The sequence below is a fragment of the Chaetodon trifascialis genome, chromosome 11 (genome assembly GCF_039877785.1).
Source record: "Chaetodon trifascialis isolate fChaTrf1 chromosome 11, fChaTrf1.hap1, whole genome shotgun sequence".
Classification (NCBI taxonomy): domain Eukaryota; kingdom Metazoa; phylum Chordata; class Actinopteri; order Chaetodontiformes; family Chaetodontidae; genus Chaetodon; species Chaetodon trifascialis.
The window spans coordinates 21,758,964-21,782,378 of NC_092066.1; the positions used below are offsets into that span (position 1 = coordinate 21,758,964).

General features: G+C 44.0%; 1 protein-coding gene across 2 annotated transcripts; it reads right to left on the minus strand.

The window, feature by feature from the left end:
• Positions 1–700: 700 nt before the first annotated feature.
• xrn1 (5'-3' exoribonuclease 1) lies at positions 701–22,936 on the minus strand. Of its 2 annotated transcripts, none has more exons than XM_070974409.1 (40): positions 22,739–22,936; positions 21,417–21,649; positions 20,604–20,701; positions 19,053–19,162; positions 18,826–18,936; positions 18,662–18,747; positions 18,457–18,544; positions 18,076–18,244; positions 17,306–17,373; positions 16,909–17,046; positions 16,612–16,781; positions 16,283–16,372; positions 15,966–16,122; positions 15,501–15,620; positions 15,214–15,383; positions 14,256–14,373; positions 13,885–13,980; positions 13,206–13,309; positions 12,701–12,835; positions 11,975–12,137; positions 11,622–11,735; positions 11,217–11,315; positions 10,984–11,099; positions 10,726–10,872; positions 10,481–10,570; positions 10,172–10,307; positions 8,478–8,534; positions 8,229–8,361; positions 8,045–8,114; positions 7,749–7,944; positions 7,499–7,588; positions 7,294–7,377; positions 6,450–6,530; positions 6,137–6,274; positions 5,913–6,048; positions 5,632–5,801; positions 5,341–5,454; positions 4,898–5,003; positions 4,598–4,779; positions 701–4,483 (listed from the first exon to the last, which is right to left on the minus strand). In XM_070974409.1, exons 1-40 carry the CDS (start codon positions 22,811–22,813, stop codon positions 4,136–4,138), a joined length of 5,106 nt encoding a protein of 1,701 aa, XP_070830510.1. In that variant the 5' UTR covers positions 22,814–22,936; the 3' UTR covers positions 701–4,135. The 2 variants fall into 2 exon arrangements, with proteins under 2 accessions (XP_070830510.1, XP_070830509.1); XM_070974408.1 differs by having other exon boundaries at positions 5,632–5,804.
• Between the last annotated feature and the right edge of the window lie 479 nt (positions 22,937–23,415).

Here is a 23,415-nt window from a genome sequence, read left to right on the forward strand (position 1 = left end):
GTCTTACAATGAAATGAGACTTTTTTGTCTCTGGGATCTGATATTTTTTCTTTTGCGCTTTCATGAATTCAACTGTCAAACCAATGGAAACAGGGAATGCAGAAGTATGAACACTCACTGTTGTTGCTGCTACAGGTTTGCTTGGTCCGGTATGACCAGAAGCTCATGGCAGCTAATGTTAGCCAAGTTTGGTTATTGCTCCGAGTTCCATTCACTGACTTCATGGCTCCTCTCTACTTTTACCAGTGTCAAACCTCTGGATGTCAAATGATGATGTCTTTAAAGCATCTAAATCAAGAACGATAGAAAGGAAATGAAAAAAAATTAAATGTGTCATTGTGTAATACTGTTTGTGGCCACAGAGGCCGCTGTTTAGCAAAACGTACAGTCTCACTTTGCAGCGGGTTAAAATAGTACAAATGCAGACGGAGGATGGGGGCTGGATTTTGGGGCGAGGGAGGGCAAAATATCAATGATCCAGTCTAATCCAGTTCAAAGTTTGCTAACATTAGCCAGCATCATCTACTGGTCAGACCCTGGCCCAGCTTCAAATGTCAATGAAAACATAAAAAATGTAGATGGAATGTCCTGGTAGACGTACGGATTTAGGGTCCATCATGTAACAAAAAAATAAAAATACATGAATTAAAAAAAAAAAAATGGCAGCAAGTGCCAAGAAGAAGCAGCCACGGCGTAACAAAAGAGTCACTTTAATTAAATGGATATGTACAGCACATTCCTGAATCAAAACATCATCTCTTCATATGGAGAGTTCTCTACTTTGTTTCATTTCCAAAATTAAAAAAAAATAACAGATACACAACAGGTGTGCTTCAATTTCCAACATGTTTTAAAACCTCTGCATACAGCCGCGCAGACTTGAGTCACGGGGTTGGTGTAAGGATCTGAGTCGACAAACATCGAAAACATACTGTATGTCCCAAAAAACAAGGACAAAGGAAATACACTTTACGAGTTGCTACAGCTGCGTCCGTCGCTGTAGCTCCACCACAAACATGACTGAAACAAGAATTATTCAGATTGCTTAGAAAAGACCGCCTATAAAAACGGTATCCATAAAATCCATAGCTTCAAAAAGAAAACAAAAAAAGTCTTTAAAAATGGAGATTCTATGCGTGTGCATGTTTGTGTAAATAAGTCCTGATGTGTAGAATAAAGCTAAGAATTTAAAAGAGCCAAACAGCTTCAGAAAACCACCAAAACCTGAAAGAATGTTCCCAAAAGCACCTTAGAGACACTTCATGTAGTGGGCACATGCAAATAGAAATGCTTTAGATCAGCACAACACTGTCTGAGCTGCATTTACACAGATACAAAAATCACATCTTTTCCAGCCTGATGGGAGCGCAAGTCCTCTCTGTCCATCAGGACTTTCCTTTTCCTTTGCACTTAGTCAAGATACTCAATGATAGTAAAGATGCATTGAAACGAAAAATATCCTGCGTGGACATCAGAACAGAACATCGGAAAATCATAAAAATCCGAATTGTTGATTTGTTTCAATTTTATGTAAAAAGGACGAATACGGAACATCTTTATTTAGGAGTGGTCTTTCAATTTGAGAGCATGACTCATTGATTTCAGGTTCAAATTTTGCAATGCTTTCCATCAAATCCCGTCCTCGCACTCAAAAAGCTCCTACTATTCCTACATACTGCTGCTTGCACAGGTTTCCTGTGCTTCAGCCATTCTGCTCATACTCAGGATGCTTGTTTGCTCGTGAAACATCCGCTATCAGATTTCACCTTTTTGTGCAATAATCTGGTCAAAATTCCCCAACCAACAGAATGCCAGGTGTAGTGTTGACCACACGATGCCCTCAAACTGAAAGACCACACTCCTGTGTAAAGATAAGAAAAAAGCCCAATATTCCACACTATTATGTCCTGTGTGAGCTCCCATATTCACAGGAAACCCACCTGTAACCCTGGCAGTTAAAAAAAATACATCAATGCAAGCAAGAAAAAGAAATAAAGAAGGGTTTTTTTTGCACCTGTGTAAAATCAGCCCCCATCATCTGGTGCTATTCAATTAAAAAGGCTGATTTTCTATCAAGATGCTTTTGGAATCTGGCAGTGTCAAGGTTCCTGTACGTCCAAACCAACTCAACAAATGTGACCGATTAGTTTATAGATTGCAATAATCAAATTTAATCTTCACAAGGTCCAAATGTAAGAATAAAACGGACACCTCTGGCTATCTGACTCTGGGCTATGTGCTGGTGTATAACAGCTCTGCCGTGGCAATAACATCACAAGTACAGTGTATGTATATGTGTGTGTGTGTGTGTGTGTGTGTGTGTGTGTGTTGGCGGCACTATTCCAATCTCGTCACAATTCTGCTACGTGTGCACTCATTTCTACTTTGGCTGTGTCATTATGGCATAAAGAATAGGGAAAAAAGCAGCAAGGCGTCAAAGGTCTGGAGGAAATAAAAGGCTGTCAGAGTGGATGGGAAGCAAGGAGCACAACGCAAAGGGAAACATTCAAACAGATGATCAACGTCGGCCTGATTAACACCACTGATCCAAACCTGACAAAGCTGCTGGATTCTGACAGAAGCAGCCATGATGGAAGATCCAGTTTGAGTTAACACCCCCCTAAAAAAACATAACGAGGCCAACGCGGCATCATATGCCTTCAAGCTACGTTTCTAAAGATGAACAGGTGAAGAACTGAGCAGGAAGTAGTTGCCACTGCTGTGCAAATGCGAGGGGACAAGGAGGGCTCCTACCATGGCTGCGTGTCCCTGAGAACCAAGATCCTAATTTGATTGATGAGGTTTCACAAAACACGGAGGACCGTCTGCACTGTACGATCAGGATGATGAAACTCATCACATCTATATATGATGCGATATCTAGCTGATCTGTCCTAGCTGCTGTGAAGCCTGCTGTGCCGTCCACAGCTGAAGTCAGCCCCAACGCTGCTGCCTCTCAGCAGGAAGTACACAAAGGAACATTCGAGAGAGACGGACGATTCTGAGACTGACCGAGCGGCTGTGACACAATAACATTGTTAATGACAATGACCACACTGATTTCTGATTCTATAGGCTGCATTATTCCCCAAAATGAAAACTGTAAAAATCCATTGCTTTGTTTTGCTCTGAGCCACAGAGTGGGTTTCTATGTGCTGGCGTTAGTACGTCGCTACTGAATTTATTTTTTCCCCCACTAGGATTTTCTCCAAATGTACATTTAATGAAGGTGAGGCTCTCTTAAGGCAGTGTTTCACTTCACTCTCTTCACTAGCAGGCAGACTTAACCTAAATCTTAAGTCTAAATCATCAATGTTTTTGACTTCTCATCTATTCAAAGGAACACTTCATGAGAACTTGGGTTTCATTTTTGGCGCTCTGCCCAGCTGTTCTGTCAGTTATGATGACAGTGCACTCACCAAGTCATCTGATGACATCTTGGAACACTGCACCACAAAAATAGGTCAAGTGAGGCAACAAACACGAGCAGAGTGTAAACAAACGCACGGTTCTACCACACTGGCTAACACATTAGCCGTAACAGAGCTAATGGGATTAATAGTCAGAGCTACAGAAATGAAACGCGAGCTGTTTTACTCTCATTATGCTGAATAGAGACTAAATAAGAATCTGCTCCAAAGAGGAATCAGTGCATGAAACCACCCTCTATAAGGAAAGACCCAAAGAAGAAAGGAAACATCCCAGAATGCACCCTCGTCTTCCAGCCAGTACACTGGATTCCTTTCCACACCAGTAACACATTCCACGCTGGGAATGTCGAACCACAGCAGCCATGTTTGGTAGACTCTGTGTCACTGGCAGAAGTGTGCTCTCCAGTGAGGACGTGAGGGGAGTCGGAGTTGTGTTTCGAGGCAGACAGCAGGGTCAAAGCGGGACTCGCTTTGCTCCAGCATACCGCACGAGAAAGGAAACTCACAGAATAAGGTTTGCTCTGCGCTCTGGTCTCACCTGAAGCTGCTTCTACGCTGAAATGCTGAGTCAAAAGACACTTTCACATTGACGAGGTTTTGATCAGAGATGCTGAGTCAGGCTTAAAACAGCAGCTTACAAACACCAAACACGCCTCTTTCTCCTCTCTCTCACACACACACACACACACACACACGCCAGCTCATCACTCAGACACTTTGGCCGCCTCGAAGTTGACGGCCAGCTTTCTGTGCTTCCTCTTGGAGGCGGAGCCAGGGGTGTGGCCTGTTGCTGGCATGTTTTGTCTGGGGGGTGTGTGCGGGGCCGCTGTCATCATGGAATGGCCGCCTGCAAGGACAGGACTGGACGAGGAGGGGTTGCTGTTGGTAGGGTGCTGGTGTGGCTGGTCGACTTTACCGCCCTGAGCCTGTGATTGGTCAGGGGGCTGGTTCTGGGCTCTCTGCGATTGGTGTCTGGCCACTGTTTGGGCGGCGCTGTAAAACTCTCGAGTTTCCTGGTTCTTCTTGTTCGCCGAGACTCGCTTTTTAGTCACCTGTGCGGGTCACAGGAACAGGAAGCTGGCTTTCAATGACTGTGGCGTTACTGTGTCAGCATCAGAAAACAGGAAGGAAAAATCATTCCACAAATGCCTCCGCTCGTACTCTACCTGTAGTGGAATAAACTGGTGGTGTGAGGCGACGGGCGGCGCTGCTGCCGGCTGGTGGCGGGCGGCACCAGGGAAGGTCCCTGCTGCGCCACAGAACGGTTGGTTTTGGTGGTGGTGAGGGGGCAGCGTCATTCCCCACAGAGGGGCAGGGGCGTAACCCTGGGGAGGCAACAGCAAACCACCTGGAGACAAAGATACCAGCACTTAAAATAGTTTATTTCTGTTTATTGAAGGGCAGCTGCTACTATCGCAGCCTCAGCAGCAGACTGTGACTCCACACCGTCAGCAGAGAGGACTGACCTTGTTGGTTGAAGACAGGGGTCATGGCTCCTATGGGTGGGGGTCGTATCTGACCAACTCCTGGGTATAGAGGAGGTGGGAGGGGGAAGCCCGATCCCACTGAGTTCTAGAGATAAGCCAGAGGACACAGACAGACACTTTAGTTGCACATCTGAACAATAACACCTATGTTCTATCCACAATTGCAGTCTCTAACTAACTAAAACTAAACTGCATTCTTTTTCTAAAGCAATTCATTTTTTTACATCAAATGATTCAGAGCACAATTTTCTCTACAGTTGCATCCGATGAACGATGATTTGTGATTTATTTAGATCAAAATAAGATCCATATCCCACTAATCACTGTAAGAACACATTTTCACACTCTCTCACGCCTATTCACATAAACATGTGTGTGTGTGTGTGTGTGTGTGTGTGTGTGTGTGTGTGTGTGTGTTGTACCAATCTTTGGAGAGCAAAGAAGGCAGCTTTCTCCTTGGCGTCGTTTTCTGATTGGCACTGTGGACCGTGAACCATCAGCCCATTGGACAGCTTCACCTGACACACTACTCGACCCTGTGGGGGTGGAGGACAACGTCAGTACCACCACACACAAACAGACATACTAATGTGCAGAACACCTGGATGGGTTTATACTACAATTATCTACGGGGGGGTAATACGCAGGACAACATGACACCAAAAAAAGAGTAAGAAAGCATTTTACATCTGTGCTGCATCACACTGGGTTACCTGTCTGTTGCCGATGTAGCTGAACTCGGGTGGCGCCATTCCTAACCTCACACAGACACACGCCAGCTCTGACACCTTACTGGTCAGCGCAGCATTGGAGAGGTTGGCGGAGGGGGCTGTCACGGGGGAAGCTAACACAGCTGCATCACCGTGGGGGACGTTCATGTTCGCTGCTGAAGGGAGAACAGTGCACACATGGCTGAAGCTGCATACAGACAGGCACTTTCCTGCCTCCTAAATGTGGGCACAGTAAACTGTTGGCGCAGTAATCAGTAACGTACCTAGTTTCTTGGATGATCGCCTCCTGTTCTGCTGATGGCCACCAGAGGCGCCGCTGTTAGCCATCTCCTGGGATGAGGGACCTCCTGTTCCAGCACCGTCAATCTTTAGCATCTCCTTCAGCACCAGGGTCCCCTTCTACAACACATGAACCCAGTAGAACCATCCTGACCTGACTTAACGAGCAGTGATACAGTGTTACAGCTTCCCAAAGATTCTAACTCACCATGGCGAAGGACTGCGGAGACAACGGGCCATCTGACTGGCTGGTGGGTGCTTGCGGAGGTGCAGGAGGAGGTGGGGTCTGCTGGCTACCCTTAGAGATCTTTAGACTGGCTATGAGGTCCTCAAACTCTGTCGCAGCCTAAGTGAGAGACATGTGTGAGGAAAATGTGTCCCACTGAGGACAAATGTAGAAATGTCCAAACAAGATTCTGACCATTGTGGTTTCATACAAGCTACTGGCTGCAAACCTTCGACACTTGTCCCTTACAGTTCTGATTAAAGAGAACAAAAAGGGTTTCCATTAGTGCATGTACCTTATTGGCTGTGTTCTGCGAGGGGACGAGAGAGTTAAGGTCTTCGTTTTTCTTCAACAGTTTGATGGCACCGACCGGAGCCTGCGAAACACACACAAACCAACATTACTGTAGCCACACATCTATAAATTCAACATCTACTATAAAACAAATAAAGCACAAACATATACATTAAAGCTAAGGCCTGCATTCAAAAACACATCAGCACAACTCACTGTATACACACACATACAAACACACACACATAAACAGAGGTAAGGCTTCACTAATCCACTGGTGGTTCATTATTCCGAATCGACACCTAAATTCTAGTCAAAATCCCCAAATTTCCAGCTGTCTCACTGTGAGCATCATCTAGCATCAGTTTCTAGGTTCAAATGCTAACATCCTGGATGCTAGAGGAGTGTGCGGGTATGGCCTGTGCATGTGTGCACTCACAGCTTTGTTGAAGTGCTGTTTCCCACCCTGCTGTGACTGTCCTTCCTACAGTTGGAAACACAATGTTTTTTTTTTGTTTTTTTTTAATTGTTGCTTTAACAGAAAGTAACATCCTTACAACGTGGAGGCCTCCTACTTTGCACTGACACATGTCAATTACATTGTTACCCTGAGCTAACATGGTGCTTCAAATCAAAACTACTGGCTTACAGTATCTGCACTTCAGGTGATCTTCTTCACCTGTTCTGTGTTGTTGTAGGCTTATGCTTCGCTACAGGTTGAAAACAAACTAGTTTTAAGGTAAACAATGGTCAGTCTTGTTAGAGAGGGGTCTGAATCACCACGTGAGCTGAGAGCATCACTTACACGCCGATCACAAACGGTAATAGCATTACGTTTTACTCACATTATTGTGCCAGTGAGCAGGAGGTTGGTGAGGAGGGCCAGAGCTCTGCAGAGACTGCCACACGTTACTGTACTCTACTTTACTCTGATGAAGAAGTGGAGACAGAAAAAAAGTTGAAAAGTGTACTGCATATATTTGTATGGTCACATGGTGAAAAGGGCACATAGAAGTGAGGATGTCCAAACACAGGTGGGCCTGCTCTGACCTTGGCCTGTTGTTTCTGGATGAGACCCTTAGAGGGAGAGTTCCTGTTGCCCTGCGAGGCTGCCTTCACCACACCGTGCTTGTTATTATGCTACACATCAGGAGCAGAGAGGTGGAATGGAGAAAGAAGGACAAAGAGACAAACAGGGTTGTGTGACAGGTAAGTAGAAAATGGCGCCATCTGAGAAACAACATTTCAATTTTTTTTCAATTTCACACAAGAAAGAAACACTGTGCAGCTCCCCTCTTACCTGCGTGGGTATAAAGAGTGACCGTGGAGAGTGGTTCAGGCCGCCCAGCTGGCGCTGTGAGTTGAAGTTGGTGGCTGCAGCGGGCTGAGGTTTGACAATGGCGGTGAGTTTGTGGGAGGTGTGATCCACTCGGGCTCCGTGGGAAAGGTTAATGAGAGCGCAGGGAGGGAGGCGGTAACCACGAGGCGACTTACACCTGAGGACACAGGCCAATGACACAGCAGTCACATGTGTGCTCAGAAATCATTGTGGTTTGGAGTGTTTCATTTGCATGTACGCATGGTCAGTGTTAGTACCTAATGTTGAGACCTCCAGCAAATTCTTCATCAAAAAGCACTTCATAGAGAACCTCTGCCTCACGCTCCGCTGGACGCACAAAGACACACAGAACATAAAGCGTGAGAATTATATGTTGAACATGTATATTTCCTCTTTATATAATGCAGGAAGGAACCAGGGTGAAAGAAACTGTGTCCTCACCTCCTTTGATGCCAGTGATTGTTCCTCTGAGTCCCAGCGGGACGCTGAAACTCTCCCTGATGTTGACGACTCTGTCAAACAGGCGATACTCTGAATCCGGGTCTGGAACCACACCCTGCTGCTGCTCCAAGGGCTACAGCAAACACAGGCATTCATACATACATGTTCAGGGCTTTGTAAACATGTATGTGCGCACCCACACATATGCCTTTACCTAAAGTCTCGGCACGCACAGGTAAATGTACTCACCCTGAAGACGAGGTGAGGCTTGACTGTCACGCGGACTTTCTTGGTGCTCTTCTTCACCTGAGAGATGAAAGAGAGTGAGAGGGAAGGGGATAAAGAGAGAGGTGTGTGAATGGAGGGACAGTGAGTACAAACAGGAGAGCTTCTGATTGTTAATGTGAGTCAGAGAAACAGGAAAACTACACCAAAGCCTGCTGCTGGCCTCCCATTGGCATCTCACTGCAGTGAGAGATGAACCAGGTATGTGGTATCTCCACATTATTGACCAGTTCATACGACTTAGTCCAGGCAGCATTCTGCCCACTGTGAAATCTTCTGAAATAGCGAAATACTTTATCCACCACTGAAACTGTTTAGTCACAACAAAGGAGAGTTTACCAAAGATGAGGTGAGAGACGTGGAATGAAGACAGCTGCCTGCAGCCCCTGGAGCAATGCACTTCTGGAGTGTCACAACCAGACACTGACTGAGACCATAATGAAAGTTAAGACAAGTCACTGTTGTGATTGGAACACTATGATGGACCGGGCTCTTATGGCAAAACTCATCAGTTGGTTTCTGGACAGAACGCCAACCTGCCGTCTGTCTATGCAAACTGCTGAACCCTCAGCTTTAGAGGGCCTGACATAAAGACAGAGCGTGGCAAGTGAAGTGAACTACAAAACGAATTCAGAGTGGAAATGACCAGGAGCTGTCATTGGTCAGAATGGGGCAGCGGTGTTTGTCAGACATGGAGGAACATTCATTAGTCTGCATTATCTCAGATTGAGAAAAGTGAATATAGAAAATGTGGATCAACATGTTACAAGGGATGAAAACAGCTGACAATAACACAGACGACACAGAAGACACTGTAACTGATGTGTAACAAGGGTTGAGACAAACCCCCCCAACATTATGGAAGCTAAAAAATGTATGTATGGTCTGGCAGATGCTTCACTATACTGGCAGAGCACATAGTGCTGACAGCAGGAGGAAAAATGCCTCAAGTTGATCCAGCTGTTTTCTATTGGCTAGAAGCCTGCCATGTGGATGATTTCATATGGGGGGCACATAAAGTTTCTCCACATCTCTAATACCCCCGCTCAGATCTGCATTCCAAGTTGGACGCAGGGAACATGAAAACTTATGTTATGTGGGAATAGACTTTGCGGTTGTTGACAGAAAAGTGCAAATACACCAGGAAAAGTACATTCATCATATGCAGCGTGTACATATGGACCCTTTATGAGCTGTGGGACAACATTCACCTCTTTGTGAGATGGAAAAGGATCAACTCAGGTCTAGGATGGGCCAAATCCTCTGGGTTGCCAGACAGAGCAGGCCAGATGTTTAACGCCAGCAGCTTGGGGGCAGGAGTGAAAAATGCGACCGTGCAGAGTATTCATGAGGCAAACAGGCTTGTGAGTAAACTCCACTCATTGAAGGTACTTCTGAACTTCCAGCCGTGGGCACAGAGAGCACCGTAATGATGACTGATCAGTCATTTGGAAATCTTTCTGACAGACGCACTCGGGGGGGAAACCACCGTATTATTTCATTTATTGGCTCCTCAGACGGGATTGACAGTGCCATCTTTCCTGCTGCGCTCTTCTCTGAACTGACTATTGCTGGTGCATTCTGCACCAATAAAAGACTGTTTTACTCATCACATAACCCGGATATTGCTTACATTTGAGGCTGTGTACGTCTCTTACCTTGGCTTTCTCCACTGCCTCCTCGATCCTCTCCACGATGGCAGAGTCCAGCACCTGCAGGTCACATGACGCCCTGCTGACGGAGCTCACTGGGTGACTTTTCAACCACAAAGTGATTTCAGCGACTTTCTCCGCCCTGTGAGGTGATCAAAGCAGGGATCGCCAATAAACACACCCCCAGTTCAATAAATTCAGGAATCTCTGAGGGCCAAAATCCCAAGGGAATAACTTCTCTTAATAACGTGTGTGTGTGTGTGTGTGTGTGTGTGTGTGTGTGTGTGTGTGTGTGTGTGTGTGCGCATGTTGTACCCATTCTGGTCCAATCCAGGCCAGATGTCATCTTCATAGAAAACATCATCATGACTATTTCTGGACACTGTGTCGAATACCTCAGAAAACCTAAAAAAGCATTAAAAATACATCAAATAAGGAGCCTGATGGAGGATGAATAGAGACAAGAGCGGTATGTTCAATTCTATATCACGGTTACGGTACACATCAAGGTATAGTAAGTGTTATGTAAATTCAATGTTGTTTGTTTGTTTGTTATTTACCTGTCCAGGTATTCCTTCAGCAATTCCTCCACAGCAACAGAGTAGAGCCACTCCTTTTCAGTTCTCTTGGTGTATCCTGGAACCTCCTCGTTCTTCTTGTTGAACTTCAGGTTCAGGCCAATGTTCGCTCTTTGCTCCCCGCAGGGACTGCAAACAATGAAGAAAGAAACATTGGTGCAAAATGTAGAAGGCGCGTATCAAAAACAGGTGCATTTACCAGAGGGGTGACGAGTTTCTGAGAGATGACTGAACACTCACTTCTTCTTTGAGCCTCTGCCAATGAAGATGCTCCCTGCAAAGCGGGACACGAGGTAGCTGGTGATGCCGAGACGGGACGCCAGGACGTATCCAGGACTGTACTTCACACAGTACTTCTACAAAACACATACACACACAGACAGTGTATGGGTGAGAAACAAGCAGTGAACGCATGGAAAGTACCCTCAGAGTCTGTGTGTGTGTGTGTGTGTGTGTGTGTGTGTGTGTCTTACATGCTGATTCTGGATTAAGTTCTCCAGCTGTGGCTCGTGCGGCAGGTTGAAGACCACTCGTACCCGACCATCTTTGATGACATCACTAGAATCTTGCACCTGTTAGGTAAATTATAGACTATTGAAAACTACTAAAGTTCACTTCTCTATTGCTCTGAGCTTGATGGAGGACTCAGACATCTCTCACTTTCTGATGTCAAACCAGGATTGTAAGAGAAGAGTGGGTCAGTGTATTGTAAAATTATTTATGACCAGGCCAAACCAGTTTTTATTTGTGACACAGATAATTACAGAATAATAACATTCAGCTATTTTCTGTACAAATCCAGCTTCATTTGACCTCTGAGCAGCTGTTTCTGACCACCCATCATCATCTGATTGAAGAAGAAAGCTAAGCACATATACCTCGCCCATGGCGCCGTAGTAAGGGTTCCCCACCATGAAGACAGTGGTTGTTGGAGGAAAGAGTTCGTCTAAGCTCTTAAAGCAGGTCAGAGACGAGTTAAAGGTCTTGATGTCCTGAGAAGATCAAGGGAAATGCCGGTGAGTAAGTACGTTTTTAACCAATATGAAGCTTCAGGTAAAATCCTGGAGTATGAGGATGTGAATAAACGGCATGGAAGCAAAAATCTTGAATCTTTCCCTAACTGTAAACAGTATTTTTTGCTGTAATCATACTACATTCATGCAGCTGAACTGGTCACATGTTTCCATGCCTTTTCTCCGTGCATGTCTTTCTTGTATGCGTATGCATGTACCTTAACCACTGTCTGGTAGGCGAATGGGAGGACCTGCTTGGCCCACTGTTTCTCCAGTTCCACCACACCGTTGGCTTTGGGGACGTACTTCCTTCCCGTCAGCAACTGGCCGTACAAAACCACCGCTGTCTCGTTCACCACGATGCCTTTCCTCCTCAAGTAACTGCAAGAAGGCAAAATCACTTGAAGAGAAGAATAACAAGCACGAGCAGTAAGACAGGAGAGCTCGTGCTTCATCATAAGGAAAGAACTGGTCTTAGGAATTGAACGCAACATACAAGAGCGCAAAAATATTTTGTAAACAATATTACTATAAAAATATGTTTTCATTATCTTTATATACACAATCATAATACACTATTCTTTCCTGACTTTGCTGCCACTCATCACACTCCCGTGCCACTTTGCTTGAGACATTAGATCAGGTAAATCACTAGTTATAAGCTCTGTATGTGTACTTCCATTGCCTGTAATTCTACATTTTGTGTCCAACTGCTTCCATACAGTTTCTTTTTTATTCTGTTCCTCTGTCATACACACTCAGTTATGTAATCTCTTTAGGTTTCTCTATTTATCTGTACTTATGATACTGTAATACCTGAATTTGCCCTCTGGAGGATCAGTAGAGAATTAACCTTATCTCTTATCTCTTATCTCTTATCTCTTATCTCTTATCTTATCTTATCCTCCTCATTCAAAAAGCATCTTGTTGTTCTTTGTGCTTACTGTTCAGTGAGTCCCTGGACATCTTTCAGCCAATCCTTCTGCTCCTTGTCAGACAGGCAGGTGACTTTGGTGGGAGGGGGAGTGGAGGGCCTGTCGTAAATGCTTTGGACACCAGGCGGCTCCTCGAGACAAAACCTGCAAAAAAAAGTGACGTATTTCATATCTAATAGCTGCCTCATGCTTTGCGGCGATACAAAGATAAACTCCACACAGATATGCATGTTAAGTTTGCTGATGGTGGGCCAGTTGTGAATGTCACTATCTGACATTTTTAAGCCACTTTGTGCAGAATCTGGCGCCCCCCAGTGGTGCTGTCTGCAGGGATCTTTTGCAGCATCCAAAAAAACAAAACGCAGGGAATCTATTAAAAGATATGACAATAACTTCTTTATCTTGGTACATTTCTAACCATTTCATGGGTAGCATCTATCCAGAGTGTGCAAAACCTGCATGGCTACAGAACGACGCCACAAGAGTTAGTTTGTCTCCCACCACTAACACTTACTTGACCTCTCCATCGGACACTGCAATGACGCGAGCTTCTTCTAGATGCGGCCAGTTGACAAACACTGACTTCCCCAGTACTTGTGCAGCAACATCATCACATATCTAAGAGACAGAGAGGCAAAAACAAGACAAGACAGAGGGAGAGAGTACGTCTGAGTTCAAATTTGATGTATACGACATGTAACGGAGAGTAGAACACACTAAAGCTTACTCCCGGTTTGAAATGATGAAATCGTGGTATGAAAATTCAAAGCTGTAAATGTTTTTGATGCAGCATTTTACACACGTTCGCAATTCAGTACATGAAGTATTACTCATTATTTAGGAGTTGTAATCGTTTTTCTCTCAAAATCTGAGATATAAGAACGAATAAAACTAATCTCTTTTGTGACTTCTCTTGACCGCCAACTAGAGGACGCTCGCATCACTGCAGTGTCAGATGGAGACGCCAACTAGGAATTAGCACTACCGGGTGCCAATAAGGATGAGAATGATGACAACAAGAGTCATAAAAAAGAATGACAGCCTGGTATTCTGCTCATTTGACTGAAGATATTTCCAAATTGTCTTTCACTTTCACTGAGAAATATTTTGAGCAACTCTCACATTAAGTCTGCAACAAATATTTTCAGCAGTTTTTTACAAAGTGAGTTCAGTAAAAACAAACAAAAGCTCACCGGCTCTCCTTCCTGGCTGGGGAGGATATCCAGGATGGTGTTCTCCCCTCTGCTGCTCTGCTGGAAAACGACCACCCCACTCTTCTTCTTATAAAACTAAAAGTGAGTGAGCCAATGGACAAGAGAGAGGAAGACAACGCCAGAGAGACCATAAGAAGCTGCAGCTTTCATTCACGTTTCTACACCTGTTATAATTCTTCTTCCAAAATAAGTTATTACTGAGGAACGTGATGCCACACTTCAGTGAGGACTTTAGTATATAGTTAGGGTAAAAGTATCAGACCCTCTGTTGGGGCTCAGATCCATGAAATGTAACCCAGCCATCCAACACTACAATATATGCATATGTATGCGCACGCACACACACCTACCTTGTGCCTAATGTGTTGAAGTGTGGGGAAGCCACAGAAGTACAGGGCCGAGCGGTCGACAGGTCTGCTCATGTGGTCCAGCGGTACGTGCCAGGCGTCCATGGGGATGTGTGTTTTCCTGTAAAGAATGGACAAACTAATCAGCCTGCAGGGAACGTGAACTATGTGGGTATAATGGCTGAATTGTTCTTTTGGCGGCATTTGTGTGTGAAAGTGGACAAATGAAACTATTTCCTGATCCTGCAATGTGACAGTAAAACCATGACCAATCACAAACAGCAAATTCATTCGACGCGTGGCTGAAAACATGTTCATGTCACTGCTCTAGTTCATAATGTGAATAAATGCACTTGAATATTACTCCTTGTCCATCCTACTGAGAAAATGGAAATGCTGATATTCGAGTCAGACTTTCCTGATTTTCCACCAGCTTTGGATCATTACAATGTGGACAATACATGCACCATGAACAATGTCAAGCTTCCCTCCATGCTGCCTGCACCCAGAGCCCCCACTCATTTAAAGCTCCACTGTTTGACAGATTGGACTGACACTGTCGACTAGGCAGTGCAGATCAAACATGAATCAGGATTCAGTTACTGTGCTGCCTATTTCTCACCTCCAATACTTACAGACACATATTTTAGCGTACTGTTTTACTGTAAAATGAGAGAGTTAGGATGCCATTGCTCGAAACCAGACAAGCTAAAACCCTGCATCGTCCTTTTTCTGTTCTCTCTCATCATGTAGCACCAATTTCATGAATAGAAAGCATAGCATAGAAAGCCCAGTTTTAGGAAGAGACAACCAGCGAAATATTTATTGAAAGAGAAAAGACCAATTAACTTCATGTTCATCAGTCTCCTGGCTCTGTGGGAGTATGTGTGTGTGTGTGTGTGTGTGTGTGTGTGTGTGTGTGTGTGTGTGTGTGTGTGTGTGTGTGTGTGTGTGTGCCTACCTGACATGGCAGTGGATGATGTCAGGGAACAGCTGAGGCAGGGTGGAGGTGTATGTGAAGTCTGCGTCGCCGTCATATGAGTACACTGCACACTCTGTGTGACAATTCCTGGCCTTCTCTTCTTTAGTCAGGTTGTGATTGCAGGGCTCCATGGCTGCTAATAGGCACCTCTGTTCAACACATACACAACATACACATGCACGCATATGTAGTTATACTGTTGATGAGAAGGCCTTGTTAACAGAGAGGTGGTATTATTATGTTATCGTGTGTGTGTGTGTGTGTACCTCATCTATGAAGGGAATGAGAACCACAGCCTCCCATTCCTGCTGCTTGCCATTGAGGTCGGTTTTAAAGTCAGGAGGGTAGTACTCAATAATGGGCGAAAATTCACTGGTCATCAGGTGCTGAAACATCAAAAACAACTTATTGTAATTTTTATTATTTCTAGGGCTGTGCCGAATATCATCTTTTAGCATTCAAAGATTCGATTTTGAATGAACTTTGATATCAGTTTTATATTTTCTGAAGTTTTTGGTGTCTATTCCTCCAGCAGTTCTGGTCTGATCCCATCTCTCTCAGCAGCTGCTTGCTGGTGTCTGCATTCAAATGTTGATTTAGAATCACTAATTATTTCATGGTTGGACTTTGCAATGACCTTCATATTTACAATTTGTAAGATTGTATGTGCATACACTGTACACAGACATTAGACGCATGGGAGAGTGTGTGCTTGGACAGGAGTGTGTTACCCTGTAAGACTCGGGCAGCAGAGCCATGCTGGCAGCAGGCAGGACTGCCAACAGCTGCTGGAAGGGCATGAAGGGCTTCCCAAGGTCAAAGGTCAACTTCAACCCCGCTATATTCCTGATGTCAGACAGGAAGGGAGCGTAGTGGTAGGGGTAGTACCTACAGAGACATACACATTATATCAAGTCTGATTTAAAATGAAGAGTGCAGATGGAAGGAAAACAAGCTTTTTTTTTTAATATAATCTGACTTCTCCAGGTCAATGGAATGAAAACAAACACAAAGCAGACACACAGTGACACATGAGAGAAGCTCTCACCAGCTCCAGGACTGAACCCCGTGGTAATAGTAGTGAAGGATCCACTGGATACCTTCCACATAACACTTGGCCTGTTTGGCTAGAAACTCGCTGCAAGTAAGAGAATAAAAACAGATTTTAGGGTCACTCGCAAATTACAAATCGATGTCTTGGCATCAAATACTTTAATACACTCTTTCTCTAACCTGTTGAGTGCATTTGTTATGTCTGTCCACAATGTGCAAGCCCTAGATATAATCGTCTTTTATATGAGAGAGCTCTGCCTCATGTGGTCAGTCTTTGTTCTCTAAGCACTGCGTGTGTGCGTGTGTGTGTGTCTATACACTCACTCCGACACCACATCCACGCCCATCTTGCCCATATAGTAGGTGCGCTTGTACTGTCTGAACTCCGTTTCAAACATGTCGTCCTCCTCTTCCTCGTCGTCGCCGACCGCTCCTTTCCCTTCTCCAACCACTCGTTCTGATGAGCTGAGAGCTGCCAGACAGAGAGTGGAATTCTACACACACAAGACAAATTACAGGAGTTATTAATGACACGGATACGTGAGTGGAAGTGTACTGCAGCCCCGCGTGCACGTAGGCATATATACATATATCTGAAAATACTTTGACATGACAGCAGACCTCTTGCTTGGTGGCGTCTTTGCTGGCAGCTTCCTTTTCTGCCGCCAGTCCGGCCGCCTCGTTCAGGTACTTGTTGCCAACTTTACTCTCGAACCATTTCAGGTCCACAAACACCTCACTAAAATGTTCCCGGTCAAACTGGAGGGAAGAAAGAAAGGGGGAAGAGAAAGGACGAAGGATTTAAACAATTGTTTAACATGGTTTCTCAAATAAATACCATCACAGAGCCCACTTCATTTCATAGACAAGACTAACATTTAAAAATTCTATTGTAGTTTCTGTATTCGATAGCACAGCAGCACATACTGTTATTACGTTTGAACTACATCATTTTACATAAAACACCACTGATGATATTAATGGAGGATTTACACTCAGATTTACACTGTTGTCTCACCTCAGCAAGTTTCTCCAGGTATTTCTCAAAGTTCCTGAGGTTTAGATGGCCGTTCTCATTCAGATAACCTGAGGCACAAAACAGGATTCAGTTTTAGAGACAGAGCCGCAACAAAGCCTGGAATTCTCTGGATTTCTGTATAACTGTGATCAGATCTTCATTCGAAGCCTGACTCAAGATGAAGTATTTACTATCAAAGTCTTGTCTTCACCACACAAGGTGAGTCATGTGGCAAAACAATGACCCAAAACACACAAGCCAGTCTACCAAAGATGGCTAAAGCTGAAAAAAATGCAACATTTTGGAATGATTGAGTCAAAAGTCCAGATCCTAATCCAACAGAAATGTTGTGGAAAGACCTGAAGAGGACGGTTCATGCGAGGAAGCATGCCAACATCACTGAGTTGAGGCAGTTTTGTCAGGAGGAACGGGCCAAAATTCCTCCAAGCCGATGTGTGGAAGTGATCAACAGTTACAGGAAAAGTGACTGACAAAAATGCCATTAAAATAAGGTGTGTGTGTGTGTGTGTGTGTGTGTGTGTGTGTGTGTGTGTGTGTGCGCGTGTGTGAAAGAGAGAGAGAAAGCCAACCAAGTTAGAGACCACTTGCGCACTATCAAACACTGGCCGCATGTGACCATTTTGGTCGCAGTTTGGAACCCTGGTCAGTGTGTGTGTGTGTGTGTGTGTGTGTGTGTGTGTGTGTGTGTGTGTGTGTGTGTGTGTGTGTGTGTGTGTGTGTGTGTGTGTGTGTGTGTCTGTGTGTCTCACCTCCCAGGCTGGGCAGAACACTGATGTAGGTCTTATACAGCAACGGCAAAGCATCATGACTGATGTGAAGATGAGGGAGGTGAGGGATGAAGTCATTTCCCACGAGGAAGCCCATCAGAATCCAGTCATCGATTATTCGCTCCAAGTCATAATCACAACCAATGTGATTCTGAAAAACAGACAGGAACAGGACCACCATACAGATTACATGTCTTACATTAAGGTGGAATACATTAAGAAAGAAAACCTTTTACCAAAAGCATCCCCTGACACAGAGGTTGCTTTTTTTGGTTTCATAATTCACATGTGCTTCTGCACGATTATACAACGTGTTATCCATGCCACTGTGTGCATGTGTGTGTGTATGTGTGTGTATCTCACCCTGAGCTCAGAGAACTCATAGTCGATGTACTCCCTCATCAGAGACAAATGAAGCAAGTGAAAAGTCGTCTCCTCTGGAGTTGTTATCCTGGAAGAAAAGAGAAGAACAGAGTTCACAAATAAAGAACCGAACAGACATGTAAGCACAAACACTAAAACAACATCAACTTAAGTCAACTACTACTCAAAAAATCCAAAAAAGAACCTTTTCTGGGACTTCTTTCCTCCAAACTGGACCTCCTCTCTGAGCAGGGAGAAGTTCGGCTCATGGCTGGTTAAACCCAACATTATCTACAACACAGAGCAAGACAGTGTGAGCATCCAAACAGGGTCTGAGCAAGACTATACATCCTCATCCTCAAACCTTACCAGATCAGCATCCAGGCCATACAGGCAGTGTCGGGTGTTAGGGTCGTGACCTTGCCTCCTGTTCTCAGAGCGAATAAACTCCATGATCTTATGCTCTCCCTCCCCTGGAGTCTGTAAGGAAGAGGAGCACAGACCTAGTACAAGGTTGGCTGTACTTGCATCACAGTACCTGAACAATGGCACTGAAACTACAGTGTCCACTTTCTTTACAACAGCTTTGAACACACCTCATGGCCAGACAGGTAGACTCTGACATTCTGCCACAGCTTGTCAGAGGAGAGCTTGTTGTGGACAAAATACTCCAGCTGCTTCTGGAGGCGTGCCATGAAGTCAGTGCCTGGAAAAGGGAAGTATAATTACAGGAGACACAGCCAACTTTCTCAGAAAAGACACATTTATACTGGATATGTTAGCAATGACTGAGCCTATACCAGGTCAGTAAAACGGCACAGATTGTTAGCGTGTGACCACTGTGTTACTTAAGGTCACTTTTAAATGAGGAAGTGCCGAAATAAAAAGGACACAAGCACATCACACCTTTCCTGTGGGGAAAATTCCTGCACTGACATGGTGACACACTTACAGTATGCTACTCTGGTTAAGAAATGATCTTGCATAATAAGTATACACTGCTTATACCGGTCAGTTATAGGATCTTGTCAGTTTGGTTGCTTAGTCCGCCATGGTTTGATGAACAGCTTTTCACACCGGACAAAACGAACTGAACCAATCAGGCAAGCGTGAATCTTAAGTGAAGCAGAACTCTGCCACTTTGTTGGGACTGACTAATGTGTCAATGTGTGAAACTGTCCCAGGTGGCACCAGTTTTTTCTCGATATTTGTAATTTGTCGCAACCTGGTAATGGCTTGCTGCAGTGTGAAAACAGAGAAAAGATGAAGAAGACCCCCCCCCCCAATTCTCACATACAAGTGAGTCCAAATATATTTAGAAATTCAACATGACCACTTCTCTGGATTTGAAAGAGTTTCCCTATTAATAGAAGGCTAGAGAAATCTGAATTTCCGTTCCCTGAAATGATCCTCACAAGTTCTGCTGCAGCTTCTTGATCAATTTTCACTGGGAATGCATCCATCCCATACTGAAATCAGATACCGATCTGCCAGTGAATTAAATAGCTGGGTGATGGGGCCAATCTATTTAATTCAAATCTATTAAGGAACTTAAACGTTACAAGTTTCAATCCTACAGTGCCTCACAATGGTCAGAGGACATCATGATGCATTAATACTTCTATACCAGTCAACACAATAAAGAAATATCCCAACTCCAAACCCTGGATAACTCCTGAAATCAAACAAAAGAGAAGCATCGAGCTTTCAGGCTCGTCCCAGGACGGCAAACCGCAACATCAAAAACAAGGTTCTTAAAGCAAAACAGAAATTTCAGAACAAACTGGAGCACGAATTTGGCAGTGTGAACACTAAACAAGTTTTCCAGATGGTGAAAGTTGGATGTGAACCCAAACACAGTCCATCAACATCAACTGACACAGAACTTTTCACCAATAAACTGAGGTTCAGTTTCAGGCTCATGTTACCTTACACATAACACCACCAACAACAGTAATAATAACAGTGGTATTAGTAAGAATATTTTCCAAAAAGAGCTCTGGTATCAGTATCAGTATCAGTATCAGTATCAGTATCGGCAGATAACCAAATTCAGGTATCGGATCGGAACTGAAAAAAGTGGATCGGCGCGTCTCTAATTTTAACCTGTGATGTTCACTTTGCGCAGAGCTTGAGAGCCTTCTTACCAGGAGTGATACAGTTGGAGTCGAAGCGAGCCTCTGTGGGAAGCACCTCTCCTTTATCCAGAGCTTTTTTTATCTTGTCTTCTGCTTCTTTGGCAGACCTAGACACACAGACACAGACACCCACCCACACATACGCACACACACAGGCAGATAGAAAAGACAGCAGGTCAAACTCACAGTCTCAGCCTGTTATCCTGTCTGTTGTCTGGTTTCTTCAGTCTTTACCAAGGCAAACATCCAGTCTGTTCGGGGCTCATTCTGCCTTATTAGGTAGCTCATACAGGGCGCAGGTTTACAACTGTGGCTCCACAAACACCACTGCTAAACCACAGAATGATAACAGACATCACATGGATATATTTGTGAACAGAGCTGTCATCATAATCAGTTAACTGAAAGAGAATGGGGCATTATTTCCACTTGAGATTCAACATCACAGCGCAAACATGTTCATAAAATTCCACTTCTTATTTGGTCATCGCAAGAAATCTATGACAACCACTTCACTTGAACAATTTGAGATTGATATGAGATGACATTTACGGGTGATAGGGCTAAGGCTAGTTTCCACTAATATCTACCATGGGGTAGAACTCGTTCCATAATAATTCACTTGCAATAATAACATGTTGTTAATGCTCTGGCTGTAAAAGGAATCTGTGTTCACCCTTCGATCAGAAAGCCGGACAGACACACAAACATTTAAATTCAGGTCTGAACAAGGTCGTGAAGCCAGGTCACATGACCTGAGGTGACTCATAAGCCGAGGAAAGAATTCCTCCATGTTTCCTTTCATCCCATATCCATCTTTACCTGAACCTCCGTCCTCTCTGCTGGTTCATCTTCGCCCTTGGTGCCACGCCGTCCACCGCCATGAAGAAGACCTTGCGAGGCTTGATGATCCTGAAGAGCACCTCCAGGTAATGGAAGATGTCAGCAAAAATCTTTTCCTCAGAAATGCGAAAGTGGACGTCCTCGTCATTTGGGTGGGAACACTGATGGATAATCCCATTCATGTCCAGGTAGAGATTGTCAAATTCTGGAATCTGAATGACAGAAAAACAAGTACAGTCATGATGTATACGAAATTGTTAATATATTATGGAATATTCCTGTAAAGTGACATGTGTTGGACTGTATTATATCTCTGAACAGCAACAAAAAAAATGCTGTTTTATTTTGTAGAAACAAATTGTGGGAGCCAACTAATCTTTGACAGTCAAAAGCATTCTGGGGAGCTCCTTCAGCCTGATATAGACCTTAAAAGATCTCTCCGTGACATTTACATCTAGGTTTAGTAACAACTGGGAGGGGGGGTTAAGTGTCAGACAAGGGCATACAACATATTTTCCATATGAAATATAACGCTACTATCGCAAAATGTCCTTCTGACCGTCCTAACACACATATCGAAGCTGTGTTACGCAATCAGAGTGACACTGAGGAACGTCCAGCTGATGAAACTGCTGCTCAAGCACTGAAATACTATCTTCCACTACAGGAAACTAGTTCACTAGTCCAATCCAATGCCGCTACATAGCTTAAATAACTAGCATAATTCATGTGAGGGAAACCAAAATGTTTCCGTGAATATCCGCGACTATCTGACGACATAAGTGCATTTTTAACAACTACACAAACATTTTAAAGCACGGTGTCTGTAAGCTAGCTGGCAACAATAACTAGCTGCCCCCTCTACATATCTGTTGTCAACGTAAAGTTAGTTAGCTAGCTGACTGTGGGGGGTTTATTGTTGTTGAGAATGTTCTTGCACAACAAAGACCTAAGCTACCCGGTGGTAACACATTTACTAAGTTATGTTTACTTTGACCGATTCGACGTTAAAATGTGTTAGACGTTAAAGGCAGAAGATCAAAACAGAAAGCTAGTTAGTCTCGGAATTCGGCTAATGATGTCTTTAGCGTCACGTCACAGACATACGATAAATAATGGAGTAAAAAGTGTTTGGAAACAAGACAGCTGTCCTGTTGACCGGCAAAAACATTAGTAAGGTACGTGGAGTAAAAGTTCCACGGCCCGCTTTACTTAGCCCGCTGATAGCAAACAGCTAGCTAAGCTAGCGCTGTGGCTATCAGTAGATTGCGAAGCTAACGATATTCATCCCGGTTTCCTACCTGATGTTCCTTGACAACTTCACTGAGACATGGATAGCGCTCTGATATCCATCGGTAAAATTTCGGTACTCCCATCTTCACCACGAAAGTTTCAACCTCTGGATCAAATTAGTAAACAGTCCAAAATGAAAGGAGATGTTTGGCTGGGTAACTAAATACGGTCAAGCTTTTACTGGGTAACATGAGAACTTATGTCCGGTTTTGTTTCCATCGGCCGCTAACTAGCTTGTTGTCCTTGGTCCGTCTGCTAAAACATTCCGCCGCTACTGGGAAAATAGTTTCCTTTTTTTTTCGATTGTGTCCTCCCTCACTGGAGCTGTCTCTATGGAAACCGATTCCCGCCAGAAAATAAATGGCTGAAAGGAGGTGAAAATTAAAAAAAATAAAAATATAATATACAAAAATATAAACGAAATAATTAGAATATTAACTTTAAAGAGAAAATCATGAGATAAGCCGAAATGTTCAAATTCATTTATAATAATGGTGTTGATTTTACTTATTGCTTTGACTATAGGAAGCCACTTAAACAGCATTACTTGGACTTGACAAAAGTCATTATTTGAATGAAATTAAGAGAGAAAATCTATGACTTGGTGTCTCATTTTGTCCAAAATGTTACATGATAAAACATAATTTTGACTTTCTAAGTTAAAATTGTATCAAAGTCAGTCAAA

What these genes read in the sequence shown, in the direction of transcription:
- xrn1 (XM_070974408.1), bottom strand. Translation starts at nt 22,813, where the DNA reads ATGGGAGTACCGAAATTTTACCGATGGATATCAGAGCGCTATCCATGT. An exon ending in AATCACTGGCATCAAAGGAG is followed by an intron (nt 8,115 to 8,228) that starts GTGAGGACACAG and finishes TTGTGCGTCCAG; the next exon opens with CGGAGCGTGAGGCAGAGGTT. An exon ending in GCTGGAGGTCTCAACATTAG is followed by an intron (nt 7,945 to 8,044) that starts GTACTAACACTG and finishes CTGTGTCCTCAG; the next exon opens with GTGTAAGTCGCCTCGTGGTT.